The sequence below is a fragment of the Crocodylus porosus genome, unplaced genomic scaffold (genome assembly GCF_001723895.1).
Source record: "Crocodylus porosus isolate Cpor-Errol unplaced genomic scaffold, CroPor_comp1, whole genome shotgun sequence".
In the NCBI taxonomy this organism is placed as follows: domain Eukaryota; kingdom Metazoa; phylum Chordata; order Crocodylia; family Crocodylidae; genus Crocodylus; species Crocodylus porosus.
In genome coordinates this window covers 9858238-9880606 of record NW_017728948.1, presented here as the reverse complement: position 1 = coordinate 9880606, position 22369 = coordinate 9858238, and the positions used below count along the sequence as shown (strand labels likewise).

Genomic DNA, 22369 nt, shown 5'->3' with positions numbered 1-22369 from the left:
CAGAGCATTATGGAAAGAAGGCAGCAGGGCTCAGAGACAAGTGCTCAAATTGGGAACAGAGAGACATGGGTCCTACTTAGGGCTCTGCCACTACCCTGCACCATGGCCTTGGGCAAAACACTTCATCTGTGTTTCCCTCTTGCACACTTTGTCTGTTGTATTTAGGCCGGAGGGGCCAACCATTTTGGCAGGCATGTAAACCTGGCACCCTCCCCGAGTGTCACTCCAGATCAGAGCTGCCTGATCTGCTGCTCTTTCTACTCCCTCCCCTATTTGCTGCTATGTTCCCTCCATGAGCTGCTTCCTGCCACACAGAGAGGCTGCCCATGCCATTTGTGACATGCATGCCAAAGGGTGGCCACCTCTGATTTAGACCCATAAGCTTGGTGGGGCAGGACTGTCTGTTTGGCCTGGCTTGCACACAGTGTTTGCAAGCCTAAAAATTGCCTTTTTATTTGTGTATGTAATACATACTCTGGTTAGGGAGGTGACCTTCACAGAATTAACCCCTCCGTTTTACAGGGATACTCTCGTCTGGTACCTTTCTACCACTGTAAGTGTGTCCATGGCTTGTACCATGTCCCTCATCCCAGACTCAACCTGACCCAGTTAAAGTGATACAGAAACTGTGTGTGCAAATGTGCTCTGACTCTCTATAATACAGTGTCTAGCCACACGAGACCTCATCTCAGCTGGGGACTCTAGGAGCTACTGTGGTATCAATGGCATTTACTGCAGAAAACCAGAGAGAAATACAGCCCACAGCTCTAGGCTTTATAGAACAACACTCTGGATGGACAACTGCTCAAGCTGCTGGATAAATTACTTACCAGAGCTATGATAACAACCAGCATGTTTAACAACAATTTCTAATAAAACAGCTTCAAGAGGAAGAAAAATGCATCTAAAATCATTTAAATGCTATTTTATTAAGTGAGACTGAATGGAGAGGAGGCTCTTTCAGTGCAGTGTAAACATCAATCAGTGTACACATCAATCAGCAACATGAACCAGGAGCCCAATCCAGCAAAGTGCAGGCCAGCCTCAAGTCCCATTGACTTCAGAGGGAAGTGAAGGCACTCAGCCCCTCCCAGGCAACGCTCTCTGCACTCTGTGGGATCTGCCCCTCTGATCTGTAAGCTGGGGCATAGAAGAGGATATTAAATAGAGTTGGCATACATGGCAGGAAAGCCCTAGCAAACAAGTATCTGACTGTTGTGCATTTGAAGACTATGACTGTTCTCATGGCAACATTCCTTCTGGTTGGTGTGTTCCCAGTGGTGCTCACCATCCGACGTGCAACACAGAAGTGTTCTCCAGGCATTAGTCTTATTTAAGAACCCTAAAACACAGGGAAATACACAAAGGTCACACTGTAAGGCATCGAATCCAGAACCAAAATGCAAGATGCTGCCTTTTTCAGATCATGTTCCTGCTACGTAGGGCACAACCAGAGTCCTGGTAACAATGCCCACTCCCACCGGGGGTCAAAAGAGAATGGTTAAAATTCAAAACCCAGACCCAATTACACTAAGCTGGGAAGCGATTTGGGACACACAAACACTTCCTGATGGCATGTTTGGCTCCTGTATAGACAAGAAAGCTCTCCTGCTCCAATATCACACAGTAGGCAGTTGCCAATGAAAGTTTATGCCTCTCTGAACAAGTCTGTCTCTAAAGTTCCACCCTGCCCTGCCTTTTGCCCCCACATGAGTGACTCTTTGGCTAGGCAAAATCCAAATCCCATTTCCTTCTCCCTACCTGCCATGAGCTTCCCATGTAACACCTCAGGTTCTCCCACTCATTAATGAGTGGACCTCATCCTTGCCCCTCCTCCTGCCCAATAGGGAGGAGCTGGGTGGTTTCCCTGAGTTTCAAGGGAGCAGACAAGACGCCTTTCTCCCAGTAGGATCCTGGGGGCTGACCGGTATTGGCAGCTGCCTTGCAATCCATAAGCAGCGTCCTGGGCGCATTTATACAAGATGCTAAATGCACACTAGACTAATTCTACTGTGCATTAGTGTGTCAGGGCAGAAGCCATGCTACTGCACTAATGCGCAGTTGAATTGGTCTACTGTGCATTAACGTCTCTAAAAAGCCATGCGCCAGCACTACTGTGCATTAGCGCTGGTTCCTGTGCATTGAGTTAGTACCTAGGGCTGCGTGTAGATGAAACAACAGGTACTAAACTAAACGCGCTGTAACTATGGCACATTAACGCACATGTAGATGCGCTCCCTGAGTGTGGGGCAGGATGCATTAGCCTCTCCTCCACCAGTAATAGGGAATTAATGCCCCTGATGCTGCTGCACAAGCTGTGAGGTATACATGATCCACAATCCCAGGCATGTGATTACTGGGGATGCACTACAGGGGCCAATCTGCTCTAGACCTTAATCTGGTAGGTACTGCAGTGGGAGGAGATAGGGTTCCCTGCCTTGCTGCTTTGCTGGAAAGGATGGATCTTGTCCTCTCAGTAGATCCACATGGATTGGGCACAGCAAGGAGAACCAGATGAAGGGATTAGCTGCCTGGTCCCAAGTCCTACTGGCCTGGGCAGGGGCATTTGGCCTGAGGCTAAGATGAACAGGAGAGAAGATGGCTATGAAGACAGGAAGCATTCCTGTGTTAGGAGAGCCACCTGGACTCCCCTGATGGCTTTCTTCTGCTTTGGGATTGCCCTCCCTTGGGATTCCCAGAAGATCCATGGGAGCATTTGATGCCTCTCTGCTGTCATCTGCTGTCATGGAAAGACTGTTCTGCCTCTGTGGGCCATCTAGTCCTCCCTCAACCGCCTGTGCCCACCACTCTGTGTTACCCTGAGTTCTGCAAATGTATCTGCCTCCCTCCAGAAACTCTTCCATCACCTCACTGATCTCACGGCAGGAAGATCTTGCTGGCACATAGCTCCGCTCCTCCTTTCAGACCGTTATTCAGTGATGTCTAGCCATGTCTCCTTGCACTGCTACCTTTCACTCGCTGCCATCAGTTCCTGTGACCCCATCAAGGCAGACCCATTAACATAATTTGGGGGCTGAGAACCAGCAACGAGGTATGTGCACGTGCCATCCCACCAGCTGCCATGTACTGGGGAAGAAACCACATACCACAGAGATCAGAGACTACACATCTTCTCTGCCCTAATTTAAAATGGTTTCAAGGCATTGAGAAAATGCAGAAAAACATATGCAGGATGCTTCATGCTTGCTGATGAAACAGCCTGGGAATGTCTGTGTAGCTCTAGCGTGCGTCTCATGCCCCTGTGGACTCATTAGCCATGTCTAGAAGTTGGCTTACATGGCAAAGTCCTGGCCTAGAATTGGATCCAAACCCTTCCAACATACAGCGGTGTTTGGATTAGGGCTTTACTGCAAAATTCAGTCCAAACCCCGCCCCCAAATTTGAGTAGAGGTGAGAAGAGGGTGTTCTGGTCTGGATTTTGCTTTTGGCTACTCTCTAGTGATGATGTGGCTACTCTCCAACCTTAAGCAACTTCAACAGACAGCACAACGCGTTTCTTGTCTGATGGTGTGAAACCCAAGCGGGGGTACACCAGAGTAGGGATATCCAGAAGACAAGAGGTGAATTGCCTGCCTATCTGGTGGGACCCCTTCATCAGCGGAGTCAACCTGAGGGCATACACACAGCTCAATTCAGCAAAGCACCAAGTGCTTCCTCCTGGGTGCTGGAGGTCTTCAACTCCCACTGATGTTCCTGCAAATTGATGGCCCTCAGCTCGTACAGGGGAAGCTCAGCATTTTCCAGGACAGGTCCTTTAGCTCTGGCCCGTGGCAGGCCAGGAGTATGGGGGAGAGGGGTGGAAATCATGGCTTTGCTGTTTTTCAGTATGTCTTTCTGTAGAAAGCAAGCAAACCACTTACTGCTTCCTGAAGTGAAGCCTCAGCCTCCGGCGCAGGCCTGAAAAAAAAAGGCAGGAAACAGGTCAGGACAGGAGAACAGTTCCTAGCTCTTTCCCCCATGCCAGTGCTTTCCTCAGGCTCCTTGCTTTCGCCCCTGATATTTCTGCCTCTGCAAGCCTCCCCACCTGAAACCTTCACCCAGTGGAGCTGCCCTGCCAGGGTGTCCCTGCCTTCACCTGCTTCTAGAGACCTAGCAAGTCTACTTCATGCTGCAGGGGGCAGAAAGTTTCACGCAACCCCAAGCCACCGTGAATCTGAGGGGTCCCTGTGGGGTCTGCCCCTGCCCTATCTTTCCTTGTAAGTCAATCTTTGGCCTCCACCGGCAGCTCTCTGCAGCGCGTGGTGTGGGGCAGAGAATGCCCAGGGTGACCCCTCCATCCCCTTATTTGTGGGAAGAGACAGCCCCGAGCATGGAGAAATCCCCCCCCCAGGGCAGCGGAGGGATCTTGGAGAAGGGTGAATCTCGTGCTCTGCCAAACCCTTACGCTGAAAGCGGTGGATGACGACGGCCAGGGCCAGCAGTAGAAGAACAGCACACGTCAGCAGGGGGGCCCAGACGAAGCTGCTGCAGGAAGCACCTAAAAACCCCAGTAAGACACGTTATAGCAAGCAGCAGGCAGCCTGTGCCTTGTAGCTCCTGGTACACAGGGGGGAGGAGATGGGGGCACTGTGTCCCCACCAGCCCCCTCCCACACAGGTTATCTCTCTCCCAGCCACTGTCCTGCTCCTCCCGGCTGCTGACCCTGGGTTCCTGGGGGGAGCAGGGACTGGGTGTGCTGCAGGAGGGAGGAGGGCAGGTGGAGGGCTGGGTGAGGTCTGGCTGGGGAAGTGCAGTAACCCTAACCTAAGCCCAGGCACTTACGCACAAAGAGTCATGTTCCCCTGAGCTGAGGTTGCTTTTTTTGGGGACCCCCTCTGGGGTTAGGGGAACCCTTTCAGGGAGGTTCCTAGGCCGGGGCTGTCCCTTTGACAGAAGCTTTGTCAGACCTGTACCTACTCGGTACTGCTATGCGCAGGAGTGGGAGTGAGGGGCCTGCACCCAGGGGAGAGATCAGGAGCTGTGCGTGAATATTTCACATTTAGGAGTGGAGGGATTTCCTGGCTGCACAGGAGGGTCTGGAGAGTCTCCTGCATTTCTGTGAGAGCCGCAGGATCTCTGCCGACAGGTGTGCTCAGACCAGCTTGCTCTTATTTGCTTTGCTGGTCAGAAGGGATGACCATTGCACTGACTGCAGTGCCATCACTCCAGATTTCCTGTTGTGCAGCTGAGAATACAGAGTACCGCAGGCTGCGTTCAGCTCGCCCATGACTTCACCTCTGTAATGGAGTCACACTAAGGATCGTCATGTCCTGTGCCATGTTGCAGAGGCTGGTTGAAATGCAGCCGTACCTTTCTTGTTTTTAGGCAACTTTTTCGTGTTTCTGTAATTTGAAGGCTTCATTCGGGATAACTCTGTAGTTGTCTTGGCAGTAGGCAAAGAGTCGACTGAAACGATGAAAAGGAGTTAATGTCCCACAGTGGGTCAGCAAGAGCAGGATACAAGTAACAGGAAAAAATTGCCCTAGTTTTAAAATGAACTTCCTGCAAATGAAGAGACTCTTTACTCTTGTGTGCCTCTGAATTGTTTTCTGTGGAAAGGACTGATTTTTGGTAAATGGATAGGCTTTAACAGAGTTTGACAAATAAGCCAAGCATTTCAAAAGTGAGAAAGTGCTGGAGTCCTTTAATATAGGCCTTAGAATTTATTTTTAAACCAGCCAAAAGGTATTTAGAAACATGACTAGAGGGGAAAGGTTCAGCCCTGCTCCAAAACTGTCGAATCTCTACCCAACTGAGTGGGAATAACATTGGGCTGTATAATAATCGCTAGTCATTATGCTTCCTAAGCATGTGACTGACTTCACATTCTGCCCTAAATACCCTTTATCAGATAGTTTCATTTGTGTAAAACTAGGTTGTGTTAGCACTGGCTGAGGGTTAAAATACTTCTAAGAGCAAGTAAAGGCAGAACGATTTGAACAACAGGATTCAATCAGAGCCCTTAATCTTAAAGCATGTTAACAGAGCAGAGCTGTGAGATAGCATACGTGTATGTATCTTCTGAATTACAGCACCTACTGCCACGAATAGTACTGATGGCCGACCACAATCCTGCTGGTTTGGGTTTATACCCAGGAGTAAGTATTTGTAGAATCAGGCCCTCCAACTGGATTAAAGTATTGCTGGTATATCCCCAAATGGTTTAAAGCACCATAGTTTATTATTTTTCCTAACAGCAGAGAAGCAGGGGAATGGGTGCCAGAAAGATGCATCTGTCTAAATTCCTACACCAGGGTTTGGTATCCAGGTTGTAGCCATACTGGTTGAGAGAAAGGACTCATAGTAGAGATGATATCTTTTATTAGACCAACATGGTTTTTGCAAAAAAAAAATGTCTTCAACTGCAAGCTTTCCGGCACAAACAGCCTTCATCGGGCATTGGAGAAAAGACTGTAAAAGTTCTCCTGGGTAGAAATGAAAGTTCATGTTTATGAACCGCCTGCCCAAGAGGAGTTTCCCATCTCTTGAATCCTCTGTGAAATCCTATGAAATACGAACTTTCATTTCTACCCAGGAGAACTGTTACAATCTTTTCTCCAATGCCTGATGAAGGGTGTTTGTGCCCGAAAGCTTGCAATTAAAGACTTTTTTTGGTAAAAATCTTGTTGGTCTAATAAAAGATATCATCTCTACTATGAGTCTTGATTGCCTTATACCAGGGTTTGTAATTCCAAAATGCTCAGATCTATCCACGTCTCCTGTGGTCTTCAGTCTAATATGGACTGAATGTTTTTCAAAAGGCTTATCCATTTATGACAGGGTATTGCATTGTTACTCATCACTGCGGTATCCCTGCACCTACCGAGTAGAATCAATAGCTGCAGCTCAGGGAATCTTTGCCTTGTGTCCACTTTCACATGACAGAAAACTTGGCTAGTTTAAGCATTTCTGTTGACTATGGTGGTGATTATATAAGGCCATGGATAATTATTGACTATGAGTTATAACATAACATGGTCATGTTTTTTTATAACACATAGTCATGTTCATCGTCATGTTCATGTTTCTACCCTTAATAACTACAGTACATGCCCCAAGTATATATCGTAATTAATTATGTGACTACAGACTTGATCATTCAAAGTCCAGTTATCCAGAACTCTGGGCTATCCAAAACGACCTCCTCTCCCTCCCAAATTGAAATCACAATTCATTTTACTACAGTAGTTTGTTTGAGCATTTTGCATCTCTCATGAGAAAGATAATTGGGATTTACTCCTATGTTTCTTTCCTATACAGCAGTAGGCATTAGAAAAGCGAATAAGGCCAGATTTCTCATCCTCGGTCTCCTGGGGCTCATCTCCAAATGAATACCCTCATTATCTGGGGACGAGGGATGTAGTTTTTGGATGCCTTGTTTTGGTGTGGTAACAATTCTTAGGAATTATAACGTCATTTTCTATTTTAAAGTAGTCTGACTTTCAAGTAAGCCAGATTTGAGAAGGGACGCCCTTAGCCAAGGCAATGCCAGTTAAGTGCCTGGATATATATTTGCTCAGAGCACATTCTGCTCTACATGGATATTTTTAAAGCCAATAATTATGACAATATTACCCTCTTCGTAACACTAATAGTGAAAGGATTTATAGTCTTAGAACTTACATAGCTTTAAAATGAAGCAGCAAGGAAGGGCCTGAAGCCTGTGATGAGATGCTGTACATCCAGGCATGCTATTTTTCTACCATCATTCCTTAGCTGTGAATCAGAAGAGCTGTGGGCTGAAGAATATTGCTTATGAATCTACGATAAGCTCTCTAAGGTGCAGCAGTATCTGATAGAGGACAGATCCTTACAGCCATACAAAAATCCCACTGATTTTTAGTTTAGAGCTTATGGAAAGTGATGGACTAGAGCCGTAGTGACCAAAAGCCTTTAATTTATGTACAGATGAGGACAGCGAGTGACTTCAGATCTGGAGTCAGAGCCTTGCAGCTGGGCCCCTGTACTTGTGAGAAGCCCTATTTATTGACTTCATTAATGCTGACTACTTGCCTGCATCAGACTACGCGTATAGGATTAGGGGGGCAGCAGTGCAAGCAGACATGCCAACATGCCTCATCCCGGTCCTATTGGAACTAGCATAAGGAAGCAGAAAAGAGCTCACTCTCCCTGGCCCCGTCTGTCCTAGGCTGTCCCTCCTATGAAGTCGTTTAGCCACCAAGATTGTCACCAATGTCATCAGTGATGATGTGGAAACCTGTCCCTGGGGGGACTGTGGATGGAGACCCCTGCCCCTAATTTAAGGGTATCATCAGGCTATCAGTCAATGGGGTGTGAGAAACAGAATGGGTCAGCGAGGATGATCTGTGAACTCAAGTAAGAAAATGATGCAGATTCATGGAAAAGTTGCTTTGGGATTAAAAAAATCCTCAAACACGCAGTGTTAGACCTCAGTGTAATTGTAATTGGGAGACTGGTGGTAGCAAAAAGGTTACAATTTATTATACGCTGTCATTCTCCTAAAGCAATTTCTCTACGTTTTCAGACTAATACGTACATCTCTTACAGCACGTTCCAAAGCTTTCTTATCCTTCCCACACTGACAGTGTCATTGAAAGCAATGAGGAAAATTAGCAGGATCTGAGCACCCATCAATACAAACCTGCTGTTTTTATTAGTTCTTTTTGTTGCTTTAATATTTCTATTGCAGCCACACCTAAACTGAGGTCTCGCTGTACCAAAAAACAGGACGCTCCAAAGTTCCCAGACAGATTCTGGCCAGTGTAAAAAAGCACTTACCCACACTCAGCTCTGTCCCACTGCTGAGGATGAGCCTTGAAGAGTGGGACACAGCACAGTAATAGGTGCCCTTGTCTGATGGCTGAACGTGGAAGATCTTCAGGGAATGGGAGTTTCGGACATTCTTGCTTACGTAAAACCTCCTGTTGTCAAAGCCACTTCCATAAGTGTACTTGTTAATCATCGTCACAAATACTATAAACTGGAACGTTTCTTTCTCCTTGCTCCAGCGGTACCAGTAAATGCCCTGAATAGAATACTCCTCACTTATTACACAGACAATGTCTGTGGTATTGCTGTGTTTCAGGGCTATAATATGTGATGGATTCTGAACGAAACTGGAATTGGTGAGGCTACCTATTGGAAGAAAATAATATGTATCAGTGCTTTAAGTACTGATGTCTACGCATAACAAACAAAGGTTTTCTTCATAAGCTTACAAATTTCTGTGCTCATAAAATTACAAACTCATACACAATGGATCAGATCCATTAGGAGATCTAGCCCATCTTCCCGGACAATTCTTGACTGTTCCCTTACACCTTGCCATGCCAGCATCTTGCAACCAGAGTTCAGATACTATGGCAATTGCTGTTCTACAAATGCACGTCTTGACTGGCAGACACACTAAATAATTAGATAAATAGCCTGACTGAGTGATTGATCAGTTGATAAACGTCTAGTGTTTTACCCGGTCTATATTTAAAATTCCCAATCAATGGAGGTTTCACATCTTTCCTATGGAGATGTTTTCCCCCTTTTTGTAGCTTTAGTGCTTTATCATGCTTTGGGCACGTTTCACCTCCTCTTGCCATTTCTCTATGAACTTGTTAGCTTGTTTGCTGGATTCTCTCTGGCTGGAAAAGCAACAAAACAGGCTGAAGATCTTTTTAAATTAGGTATCAAAACCCATAAAGGGAAGAACCCCAGCTTGGCCAAGGACAAATACAATAAGCAGCCCACAGAAACACTGGCAAGCTATTCAAGTTAATGGGAGCTGATGGCACTCAGCACTCCACAGCACTCAGATCTATTTTAATGCATTTTTTGGATATTTAGTTTTACTCCTGACATTTAAAGATAGGTGGTAAAGCAGACACCCAGATCTGCTGCTGTGTTAATGCTACTCTGCTAATTTACATCACAGACAAAAGTGAGACTACTCTGATTGATGTAAATGGACCGTCCATTTGTTTATTCTGTGTCACCTGTTGCAGGATCTGGCCTTTGGAAGATTTGCAAGCACGCGGGACTTGGACCAGCTCTGATTTGAAGCAAAAATAAATACGAAATACGGGTCAGATTTTCATCACCTTTTTTCACGATGAAGAGCACCTTACAGCCATCACAGCTTGATTCCTCAATATCCTTACTTGCCTTCAGTTGTATTCACAGCTCCAATGATCCCACTGACCTCAGTGCAAGTGCTCCGGGAGTAGGTTCTACCATTCACTGGGAATAGTGTCCTGCAGTTCTGCCTGTTGACTTTTATTTAGACTATTTGTGGGGAAAAGTGCTACTCACTGGGTGCGTCTACATGAGACATTTACTGTGGAGTTGTCTAATTAGCTCTGCAGTAAAGTCTCTGCATCTACATGTGTGGCCCTATTAGGTCACAGGAAAATAACGAATGCCACCATAAGTACAAGTACTATTCTGCGGTAGCATTATTTACTGTGCAGCAATGCATATGTAGATGCTGGTGGGGCTGGCTGGGGCACGAGGGTGCTTCAGTGCAGGGGGTGTCTGCTGGCTACCCCTGCACTGAAGCACCTCTGTAACCTGGCTAGCCCCTCCACAGCATACTGAGCTGGGTCGGTGCAGCCCCTGCCAGCCAGGGCTGCTCTGACCCGGCTCAGTGTATAGAGGTCCCAGGCACGTGTGTAAATGAGGCACCGAGGAACAATAAACTGATGTGATATGCACCAGAGTTTATTGCTCTGTGCTAATAGCACATGTAGATGCACCCAGTAAGGGTCCCAAACCTAAACCTAAACCTGGCCTTCTTGCTTACTTTTAGTAACATTGATTTTCTGAGCCAGGAAATTAGCAAAGTCTTTCTGATCTCTTTATGGATGGAAACATCAGCAACCAGAGGGATGGGACACTTAGCAACGGCATTAACTCACTGTGACTGTTTTTTGATTTCTTCATAAATCTCAATATTTGAAGTCAAGGGATTATGGGACAATTTCTGCCTTCTTTAAAATCCTAATTTCTAGCTTCCTAGTTACAGAGAAAGACTGACATATGAGCTCTAAACACTCAAAACTCAGAAGGAAAATAACAAGAACATTATCATTAACATCATCACTATTACTACGGCTAATCATCTTCTTTTTATACTGATCTTGTGATTTTGGTTAGAATGGCTTAGATTTACGGTTTGAATGCTTTGGTTGGGCAGCATTCAGAGAAACACAGACAAGTAGGGCTGGGAGGGACCTCGAGAAATACTGAAATCAGCTTTTGCAAGTATCACATAATCTCTTGGCTCCAAATATAGAGATCCATGGGAAAATCTGGAGAACTATTACCCCCATGAGTTAATATTATTGTTGAGTGTCCTATTCCTCTTGTTGCCAATATATCCAGTGGTAAAGAGATCTGAATCACATTGCCGGGCTCAAAAATCAATGCTAATCATTTGTCTTGGTGCCTATGTGGTATGTGTGCGCGTGCCCACGTAGGGAGAGAGAGAAAATTGTATACATGCTTATGCAGGAATGATAGAGGGAATTATGGGTTTTTTTTCAGCAGACGCACCAACAAACTTTGTGCATCGTGCAACAGAATAAAAATAATACTGCGGAACCACGACCCCTGCCCCGCCAGCCTGCTTCCTGTGTATGTTTGTGAGGCACGCCTTCAGCGAGACAGGTTTCTCTCACATTTCTTGCCCCTCAGTCATAGAAAGCACATGCTCTTTTAGAAACCTGGGATCATGCATAGGAAGCATGGCTAATAATAAGAACGCTTGAGCCCCCGTCTTGCTTGAATGCTTCATCCACGCAGCTGAATTGTGCACCTGTACAGACCCCCAGGACCAGATATCGGGGGGCTGACACCTGCCTGCAAGGATCATTGCTTTAACTGTGACATAGCACTTCTGGCTGTCCTAGGGTTAAAGGTGGGGTCAGGCGGCTACATTACCATTAGCCTAAAACCCGCTCCAGAGTAATGCTTGGCTCAGGAATTTGGCTGGACTAGGGATTAGAACTATGAGTGAATTGCAGGTGCATTCACCTGGGCCCTTGGAGACAGCGTTGACTTTAACACATTTAATACATTCCCGTCGATCTCTGAATGCTTCTGGGAAGAACATACTCAACTATCTTTCCAGCAAACAAAAAGCTAAGCCTGGTTGCCTTTATTCCAGCAAAATTCCCCTTGAAGTGAGTGGGTGTTTTTTCTGGAAGAGTATTTCTGGATGTGGTCTCCACTCTCAGAGCAGGCCTGAATCTGCCTCAACTTCCTCGCATTAATAGTTCCACTGGCGTCTGCACACTGAGGCAAACGAGCAGGACTTGGTCCCTCGTGAATACATGGACTCTGACTTTGCAGCACAATCCCTTTTTCTCTCTTGAAAATGTCTAGCACGACACAGAGGATCAGGCTGCTAGTGTAACACGCTGACGGCCAGTGTCATGTCATTTTAATTTTTACGTGCTGTAGCCTAGTCTGTTTTTGTAAAATCTTATTCTGGCAAATACTTCCTTGTCTTGCAAAGTGAATGAGACGGCATCCATAAATGTGTGCGGGATTGTTGTTCTAGTGTCCATAGAATGAAAAAGTCCGTGTCATTTCTCACCCAATGGATTATTGTATACATGGGTGCAATTCTTCAGAGCACTCAGTAGTGGCCTAACCCTATTCCCACTGAAGCCAAAGCTCTCAGAGTTATCAATAGGAACAGACTGAGAATACAGTAATGCCAAAAATCCCATCCTAAATTGCACTGGGTATTAGTACTTAAACAAACTCCTGGGCCTACTGTGAGTTCACAGATAGGGTGATATTGCAAAATTACATCACAAGTTTGTATTTGCTACTGAAGGGAATGAGGATTGTAAGGATGATCTTTTGTTGCAGACGACTCGTCTTCACCCGGCTTTCAAGGAGATGCTAATCAAATGCTACTCTTTATGAATGTTCATTCCCAATCAGATTTGCCATGGAAACCACCAAAATTACAAACATTTTTCTATATTTAATTTGTGTAATTATAACATTTGGAGTTTCTCAAAATGAGAATGAAGTAAAACTCTAGTCATAACCTGTATTTTCTATTTTATAATATATTAGTTAATTTAATCCCCATATTCTGTCTTGACTTTCAGCCTTTATGATCTCAGTATAACCCATAGGAGTATACAGGCTGCATAATCAAGCAGGGGGAAAACTACCAAGTCTCCATTCCTGGAAAGAATAAGTAAAATAGTTCATGGTACTAAAAACTTAGCATCTGATTTCAAATTCATGGTGCTCTTGCCTTACTCCGGCCTTACATTTAATCAACTATAAAACATCCCATAAAATTCATAATGCACTAAACCTGTTGGTAAAACTTAAGTTAAATTTATATTTATAATATACCACCCTAGCGCATACATATATCGTGGATGTTTTGAATGCTCCAAGCACCATAATATGTAAGTGCTGTTAAAAGAAATGCTAAACTGTTGGGGTTATATACTGTAACCATAACACAACACAACCTATCCTTAATCTGCACCTCTGGTACTATTTCAATGATTAAACATCACATAGCATATTTTAATAACATGTCCATATTTACTATGAGTCTATGGAGCAGATTCAGCACTTGGTTATATTGGCGTAATTTTGGAATACATTTTTATCTATCTGTCTGTCTGTCTATCCATCCCTCTCTCCATACACACTCAAGCAGATGTGTGCTGGTCGAACTGATTACAGAAGCTGGCTTTGTGAATGTATTTTAAACTGATCGCATCCTTTTACGTACATCGACTAGTATATCTATGGTGGAATTAGTGCCAGACCTACAAACTCAGTCTGTAACATTACACAGTTGCCATATACTTCACTACGTTACAGAAATGAGCATTTCGGTTTGGCGACACACACATATAATGATATTATATCCATGTGTAATACAACACAACTGTCAATCTATAACTTCCTTTAATCTATCTACATGGTAACATGTTCTATTCTGTACCAGTGATAGAAGACGAAGGGAAGGAGAGTCTAAGGTTATCATCGTGCCCCACGGTTTCTCAGCCTCCCGCATGGTTGTTTTTAGAGTTCACTTCTTGTTAGTAAGTAATGTATACAAAGGGTTTCTTTCCTACCTGTGGTATGTAGCCAGACGCAGAGGCAGACCCACTGCCACTCCATCTTAGATCTGAGGGCACTTGACATCTGGTGCGCTTCTTCACTCTGGGACCAAAAGTCTTTCCGAGTCTGCAGAAACAGGAGAGTGCTGGGGGCGGGCTGTCTGACAGCCCACAGCCAGCGTGTAAGCTGCTCCTCACTAGCATCTGCTGCAAGGCAGCCCGAGTGAGGATGAGGGACACTGCTTGATTGAGCTGTTTGATCCTCTATGACATGTCACTGGTACTGAAGCTGGATGGGGGTGGCGTGGGAAGTGGATCCACCTCACATAACTTGCACTCAGTGAGCTGGATGCAGCATGGCTCTGAAGGCATCTGCACTCCTGGCACAGAAAGGGTGTCACCCACCAGTCTCCTCTCATCAGTCACATATTCTAGCTCCCAGCCCTAGGACAGCAGTCTCTCTTGTCTCCTCAGGGTGATTCTGGAGCAACCATGCGGACCCCAGCGGGGCTGCACTGCCACGAATGCGATGCCAGGCTGGCTCCATACGCGCTGTGCTGGGGAGCTGGATGAATTCCTTGTGCATCCTAATCCTGGCCTCCTCTTCAGGCCCAGGCTGGCTTACCGCTGGTGCACTCCCAAACCTTTCCAAGCATTAGGAGAAGAGGGGTGATGGCAGGTTTAAGGGAGGGTTGGAGGACAGACAGATCATCTGGCACTTTGCTGGTCACTCCTAGGGGAGGATGCCAGATGGCGGGCAGAAAGGAGGAGGCCAGGCTGAGTGGATGAGCCTCTCTTCACTTTGCATATGGCCTGCCTGTGAGGTCTGCTTTCTGGTGAGCTTTCGGCATAATTTTTGCTGTAGCTGAGCGCTTGGCAGGCAGAGAAGTCTTGAAGGCGGAGAAGGTCTGGGTATAACTGCCAACAGGGTCAGTAGCCCTACACGGTCTGTTCCAAAGCCCAAAGAAAGCACCAGAGAGATGATAAGGTCCTGCTCATATGGTACCAGGCCCTGTAGAAGCTCAGGACTACTCTGTATTATTGTTAGAGAGATAATTTTGTAGCATTTAAGCATAAGGGCGCAGTTTGCTTCAAGTCACTTATTAGAGCTCCAGGTTGCCTTTCTCTTTCAAGAATAGCTGGTTGACTCTAATCTGAAACTGTTAAGGCTTTTGCTAATGAAACAGGCATTTTACATAATTCCCCCCTTCGCTCAGGACTTGAATGCATAGGTTGCTTGTCCTTTTAACTACATATTCTCAGCAATGCTGGTCAAAAACCAGATGTTTTGGGGGAAAATACCACTTTCTCAGTATTTTTTTCATGATATTTTTAATTGGCAAGTTTTAAAAGGAGAAAAAGAAGACCGAATGGAACATTTTTTTGGGCTTTTCCTTGGGGGCGCCCCCCTCAGTTCCATTACACTCGTTTAGTTTTGATCGCTTTGCTCCTGACAAAAACAACAACATAATGAGAAAAGGTTGAATTCCAGCTTCTGGTTTTTCATTAAAAATCAGAATTTTTCAAAACATCGAAGATGTATTGAATAATTGTTCACTTTTAATAAAAAAAAAAGGCATTTTTGATTGAAAACGGGTTAGCAATAAAACATTGCCACTAGGTTTCCTATTCAGGAGTGTCCATCTACTTACACTTTGGCTGGAGGTGGAAATAGCCTTTTACTTTTCTGTAAGTATGGCGTTTCTCCTTGTCTTGGATAATGCTGAATGCAAAACTTACTCTCCGTAATCCAAACACCAGAGGCACTAGGAGAATTACAGGAAGTTTTGAAAGCTACAGCAAGAAACCTCAAACATGTTTCGTGGCCGACAAAGCCACAAGAGTAAGGCAATTCTGCTAAGATTCATTGCCAGCTGCCGATGTGTTGTCACAATAATTTCTAGCCTCTCGGGTGTATGTGCAGTAATACTGAAGCACGAAAGTTGCTCTGAGTTATGGGTGTTGGTAGGCTTCAATATGTACTACTTTAATAGTGAAATGTCTTGAGTTGATTTAGTTTTTCCCAGTTGGGGTGGGGGGCTATCATCAAACTTCTGTATTTTCACAGGTTTATGAGAAACCCAGACAGGTCACGAGCATTTTATTTATACAACGCTTTGTCCTTTCAGCTGACACTGCCATTGTTCATTTTTATTCATGCCCCCCCCCACATTTTCCTTTCCAATCAATGAATCTGAAGTCTTTCTTTCCCAGTGGAAGAGGTTCAAGAGGAAGCGCTATCTTGACTACCCCTTAGCCTAATGGGTAAGGTGTGCTCCTGCTGGGGGCGTAGCAGGAAACAATCGTCTCCCAATCTGAGCGGAGAGAAAAATAGGAAGATGACTTCACATAACATTTCAAGGCAGTTTCCATTCTGCTGGCAGACTTCATTTTCCTTTTATTTTCCATCCCCCCCACCCCCCTGGGGCTGCTCCAGGGTATTTTAACTCCTTGATTGCCAAAATGATTTTTGAAATGACATGGGATTTTGGGTAACGAAACAGTCGGACTACATATTTTGAGAAAAACGTTGATACAAATATCATGGGAAATGCAACTGTCTCTATAAAAACAGTTGGGCACGAAAACTATTTATTGAATAAAAAGACATCTTTGATGGGGGAGACTCCTCAGGCATGAAATATTGACCAGCTCTATTCCTGCTCATTTTACAGTCCCCCAAACTGAACTGTAGCATCAGTTAATAATACCAGTGGCATAATGGGATTCTTGGTTTACCCTGTTCCCGCACAGAGCATTCCTGCGTTTCCTTGCGTCGTGAGAAACATTTCTCCCAGGTTCCTTTGACAATATGCTACCCTGGACAGTTCGAGTGAAGTCGCTTTTCCCCTCGGTTTTTCTTTATGATGGAAAGAAAAACTGAGTTGTCCCTGTAGAGATGAATCTGCCCCATTTTCTATAGTTTTTCTAAGCTTTATGATTGCTATTCAGTTCTCACTTCTCCAGGCTGCACAAGGAGAACGGAGACATGCATTTCAGGGATTTAAACATTCTGGGAAAATTATTTAGCTGAGTTCACTTCTCCCCAGTTGGGTGAGTGTGTTATAGCCAGCTGCAATGCTCAAGGGATCTGATTCCATCAAACAAATCTGCTGAGTTTATTATGCAAGTAATAGCCCCGTTTTCCTTCTCGGAGAGCTATCACAAAAATTCTCATCTGTGCCTGTTTTGGTGCAGGCACTTTTCATACTTGGTTTAGTTTCATTGGAAGTCATTTCAGATGTGGTAAAACCACCGGCTGCAGAATTCAACGTACCTTTAGAACAAACTTGGAGGTTTGAGCCAAAGTGCTGAGCACACATTACGAGTAACATCAGCAGCCTCCCTACACAATACACTAAATAAAATTCTCAGTTGGCGTAAATCAATGCAGCTCCTTTGTCTTGAGGGGCGCTGTGCTAATGTATACCAGCTGAGGAGACTGCCCTGCTATCTTCTTACTGTGAAGACTGATACTGGCACATTGTACAGCTCGATATCACACTGGACTAGGCTGAACTTCAGGTGCTGGGTGGAGTTTGTTTTTGTAAAATTCCACTTTATTCCTGTTCTCTGGCAATGGCAGGAGAGTTTTTTCATGTTGATGCCTGGATGCATTTTCCTGGGGGCATGTGCAGACTTTGGGTGAAACGCTTAGCTCTTTTGCAAGGAAGGAACCCACCTCTTAATAACTGAGGACCTCTGAGGGAGGAGGGTGGAAGGCAGTGACTGCATTCAGAATTGGTTAGTGTCCTTTGGGGCTGAAATAAGAAGGCAACTAATTTGTCTCCATTTTACAGAGCACAGAGGCATGGCTGGATTCAGCAAGTTATGCACAGCACAGAAGTGGGACTTGAAGCCGTACCACCTGCATCCCAGTGCAATGCTCTTCACAAGGCTTGTGGCAGCTGAAAAGTATGTCTGTGTGATAAAAGTGCTTGCCGAAGGCTCTGTGAAGATTAGACCAAGTATTTTTCTGTATTTGTTTAGATATTAAGCTATAAGTTGTTGCTAAAAGCCTAATGATAGTTTAAGATGTCGTGAGGCCTTGTATAAAATAAGGCCTAGTAAATTTAGCAAAGCCTAGAAGTAGTAATGCCCTGTGGCGCAGTTAAAATGACCTTATCAAAGGAATGCAAAGCTTGTACTGCTATTGGTCAATCTAAGGACAGTTGAAGAAAAAGGAATCTAAGTGGTCATACGATATCAGTGTCTTTAGCTGAAATATCTGGAAACCATTCAGAAGGAAGAGGCAGCTCTGTGAAAAGGATTAGTTAGCTGTTGCCTGGATCAGTGGGCCCGTGAACCTCGAGGAGCCCAAGAACTGCATTCCAGGGTCCTTCCCGGCACCCCTCAGACAGCATTGTCCAGGAACGCCTGACCTCGCTGAACTTTGTGGAAAGAGAAGCTTGCTGTGTATCAGGCATCAAAGGGACTGCCGATAAGTTGCCAACACGAATTGCTTTTGTCTGTCATTGTTTGTCTTGTTACTACATGTAGTTGTGTTTTTCTTAAGTCAATAAATCTTTCTTACCTTTCTACCCCCGACCAGACTCTCAATCTAAACCCTCCGCAGGCGGCTGGGACAAGGCTCTTCTTAACAGCAGAGGCAAGTCACATGAGCAGATGATAAGCTATGGTACTTAAGACAAAATGAGCAAGGTGTCTCCCTAAGAAAAGATCCAGCCTAATGACGTTACGGAGGAGAAAAGCACCAGAAATGAATGGGTCCATGGGCTTGGGGCCCCAGGGGAAAAGGCTACGTACGATAAGAGATCTGAAAATGATTTTCCTGCAGCTATCAAGCTCTGGTCTGGGTGATGAACAGAGACAGGCGCGATGGGCACGTGGCTATGAAGGAAGTGGTTTCTGTCAAGCTGGTAACCCTGGCAGCCCTCTCTGAACTTCCTTTCATTCTCTTGTAATCCCTCCCCAGCCCATCAGACAGGATGAATATCTTCTAGCATTTTCTTTTTTTTTGGTGGGAGAGCAAACCAAACCTACACAAGAAACAAAGGCCTAAAAAATCTTCTTTGAGCTGTGATAATCATGGCTCTCCATTCCTAGAGGCTCTGAACACTTCAGCAGCTATAACACATCTGTCCTTGCAGCTGGCACGGAAAGCAGTAATGTGGTCTATACACATGCGGTTGCCATGCCCAGGCATGGCTCGGACACCCTCACAGATCCAGTTACATGGGAGCATCCTTGATGAAAGGCAGAAGCACTGTCAACCTCACTTAGAGAGATGAATTTGCTAATCGTGAGATGAGCAGAGCGAGGAAGCCCAAAGACCCATTTTCCTCCTCAGGACCAGCATTTGTAAAGGAGCGGAGACATGCTTTGGACTCCATCCCTAAAACACCTTTTTACCACTTGTCTTCATGCTTAGTTTTCTAAGGGGGGTTGGAAATGAAATCTTATTCCAGCCCAATCAAGTTAGCAAAGAGCAAATCCAGCACTCAAAGGCAAGGAAACTCTCAAGTTACTTGGCCCAGGGTAAGACTGGTCCTGAGTGCAGGAGCTCAGATGAGATGATGTTATGGGCCTTTCTGGCCCCAATTGTACAGCTTTCAGTGACACTAGAGCCACTTTTATACAAATTTCAGAAGACTATAACAGATCAGCTTAAACCAATAGAACCTATTGGATATAACTTAGCCACGACCCAATGAAAAGTAAGTCTCAGATATGGACTATAATATAGAAATCAATGCAAGGGTATGTTCCTGCTTCCTCAGTATGGAGCCAAGGAGCATGAACCCGACGCATGCTGCACCTACTCCACACCTACCTTCCAAACCAGGAGGACTATAACCACCTTGATGTAGCACTTGGCACAGCAAGAGGCTGTGCTTCTCAGAAGAGCTTTTTGGTAGATGCCCAGCTCTGCATGAAAGTGTCTATGCTGCTTCTGGTTGGGGAGTAGCAGATGTGGCATGCCTCAGCATAGTGAGGGGTGTAGACATGCACTGAATTGTTTCTCTTGCAGATGGAAGTGAAAGACATGCCCCTAGAACAGCTCTGGAAAAGCAGCTGTGAAGGCAGCCCTACTTCTTTCCCCCTTGCAGGCAGCCTAAACCTGACATGGGTGACATGAGTAAATGACAGTGTTAATATTATTCATTGTTAGTATAATGTTAGTAAGTTCAGGCTCCTATGCACCTGAAGATCCTACTTTTGTTAATATACCTACAAGCTTTGCTCTGAAGAGCTTTTTTTTCTCCACACTTCAGGCAGAATTTGCTGGGTGGAGACATCTTTCTGCCTCTGGCTATAAGGGACTGTAGATGTCAACACCAACACAAAATAACAATCACGTGTCCTTGTAATACGGACATGATCTTGCATCCCTGCAGGGAACGGGAGCGTGATCAAACCCATGCAAGCAGACCCTCCCTTGGTGTAAACCATCGGGTGCCTATTGGCTTAGTGGAGCTGTGACAATTTTATACCAGCTCAGGATAAGTCCCTCCTCATCATTTATCATTACAAGGTGAACAGTGCTAACGTGAACCCAGTGCTACACAAGCGGTGCCTTTCAGGGCACTTAAACAGCGGGCACCTTGTGGCGGAGCTCTGTGCAGCTTGGACTTTCTCCCTGAGTGAGTTTGTCACTGTTACACAGATACCCTATTATGTGGGAGCCTTGTATTTACAGAAAGAGGCTCACATTTAACTGTAACCCTGAGAAGTTTGTGGCAACGGCAGTGAGATGTACTTACTTGAGTGGGACTGCTTTTTGTGGAAGCAATTCAATAGTGTTGGGGCAACTTTACTCTCTCTCCATGGCGCTTTGGATCACATGACTCCTATCAGAAAGCAGTTGCAAAGAGAGTTTGCAGTGTAAGGGTTTAATACAATATACATGTGCTAGAATGTCACGTTCAGATGGGTTGGTTTTTTTTTTAAAAACCTACCATTTAGACACAGTTCAGCTATTTGGTTGAACAATATTTAGGATTGAGTGGTGTAACCACTAAAAACACCTTTGGGAATCGAGCAGCAAGAGAGTTTCTTAGATTGCCAAAAAAGTTCTATATTACTCTGCAGGTCTGGTGACAGACTGTTGCTTGTGATAGTGCCACTCCACTATGTGAGGCCATTGTAGGGTTTTTTGTAGGAGAAGACTATAAGGGGACAGAAAATAAGGGGAAAACAAGGCTTGTGAGTTGATGAAAGGATTAAAGAAACTGACCCCCAATTCATTAATATTTTCATGCCTAAAAATGCTAAGTTTGGTTTTCTACGTTGGGTAGGGATGCATGATTCTTTCTTCATGAGTTGCTGGATAATCAAAGGCTAGGGGGCAAAAGTATTTCATGAGTTGTAGCAGACAGATGTCTTATATTCAGAGATTTAGAGCAACAGTGTTCCCAGAAACAAGGCTAGCACTGCAGCGGTTACAGGATTGGGCATACCTCAGCCCCCTTTCTGGTCACTCTAGTGCATTTTCTCTGGGTCTGGCCTCTTGCTCTGACTCGTGTTCAGCTGGGATCTTGCCACCCTTTCACTCCAAGGCCAGAACCCAGCTGCACTGCATGTGTGTGTCACCTGTTCACCACTTCGCAGTCCCAACTGGATTTAAGGCACTTGTGCTTCCTTCCTTTGGTAACCCACTGTAGCTACCAAAAACCTTCTAAAACAGGGTTTGTATTTAGCAGCTAGAATAAAGCATTGTGGAAAAAGGGATTTTAAACCAGCAAACAGCTTTTAGGCCTAGAGCATCTCTTCTAAACTTAAACTGCACTACTGGCTAAATCAGACAGGGTTGCCCCTAAATTTACCAGATCAGAACTGAACCACCTCACCATCATCTTATATTTGCAAGTCATCCTCCTGAATGTCTGACACTTAAACTGGCTTTTTCAGTGGGGCCCATTGCATCCAAACTGTTTTCAGCGTTCTCCAAGGACAGCAAGATAAAGCCACTTGGACAACACTGGAAGTCTCTCTTAATTACCCTTTAATTTAAGCTGTTTGACGACTGGAAAAAAACCTCCCCTCCCTTTCAATCCCGGGTGTCTTCTGCTAAGCAGATGGACCTCTAGGGCGAAATATCCCTTCTGTGATATGGACCAGCCATCTAGTGACAGCTCCAGCTACACAATCAATCATTATTAAACCCCACCCCCCCAAAAACCAAAACACTTCCCATTTGTCATTGATACCACATAATTTTAGTGAACAATTACACACAGCAACAAATATTAAAGTAAACATGCAAGGAAGACAGAAACCACTTGAATAATGCTTGTAGGTAACCAATATATGCACACCTGCCAGCA

At 45.0% G+C, this 22369-nt stretch overlaps 1 protein-coding gene across 1 annotated transcript; it reads right to left on the bottom strand.

The window, feature by feature from the left end:
• Positions 1 to 913: 913 nt before the first annotated feature.
• Positions 914 to 15433, bottom strand: CD8B (CD8b molecule). Its single transcript, XM_019553246.1, has 6 exons — positions 14097 to 15433; positions 8761 to 9117; positions 5311 to 5406; positions 4406 to 4498; positions 3882 to 3918; positions 914 to 1342 (listed from the first exon to the last, which is right to left on the bottom strand). Exons 1-6 carry the CDS (start codon positions 14164 to 14166, stop codon positions 1330 to 1332), a joined length of 666 nt encoding a protein of 221 aa, XP_019408791.1. The 5' UTR covers positions 14167 to 15433; the 3' UTR covers positions 914 to 1329.
• Between the last annotated feature and the right edge of the window lie 6936 nt (positions 15434 to 22369).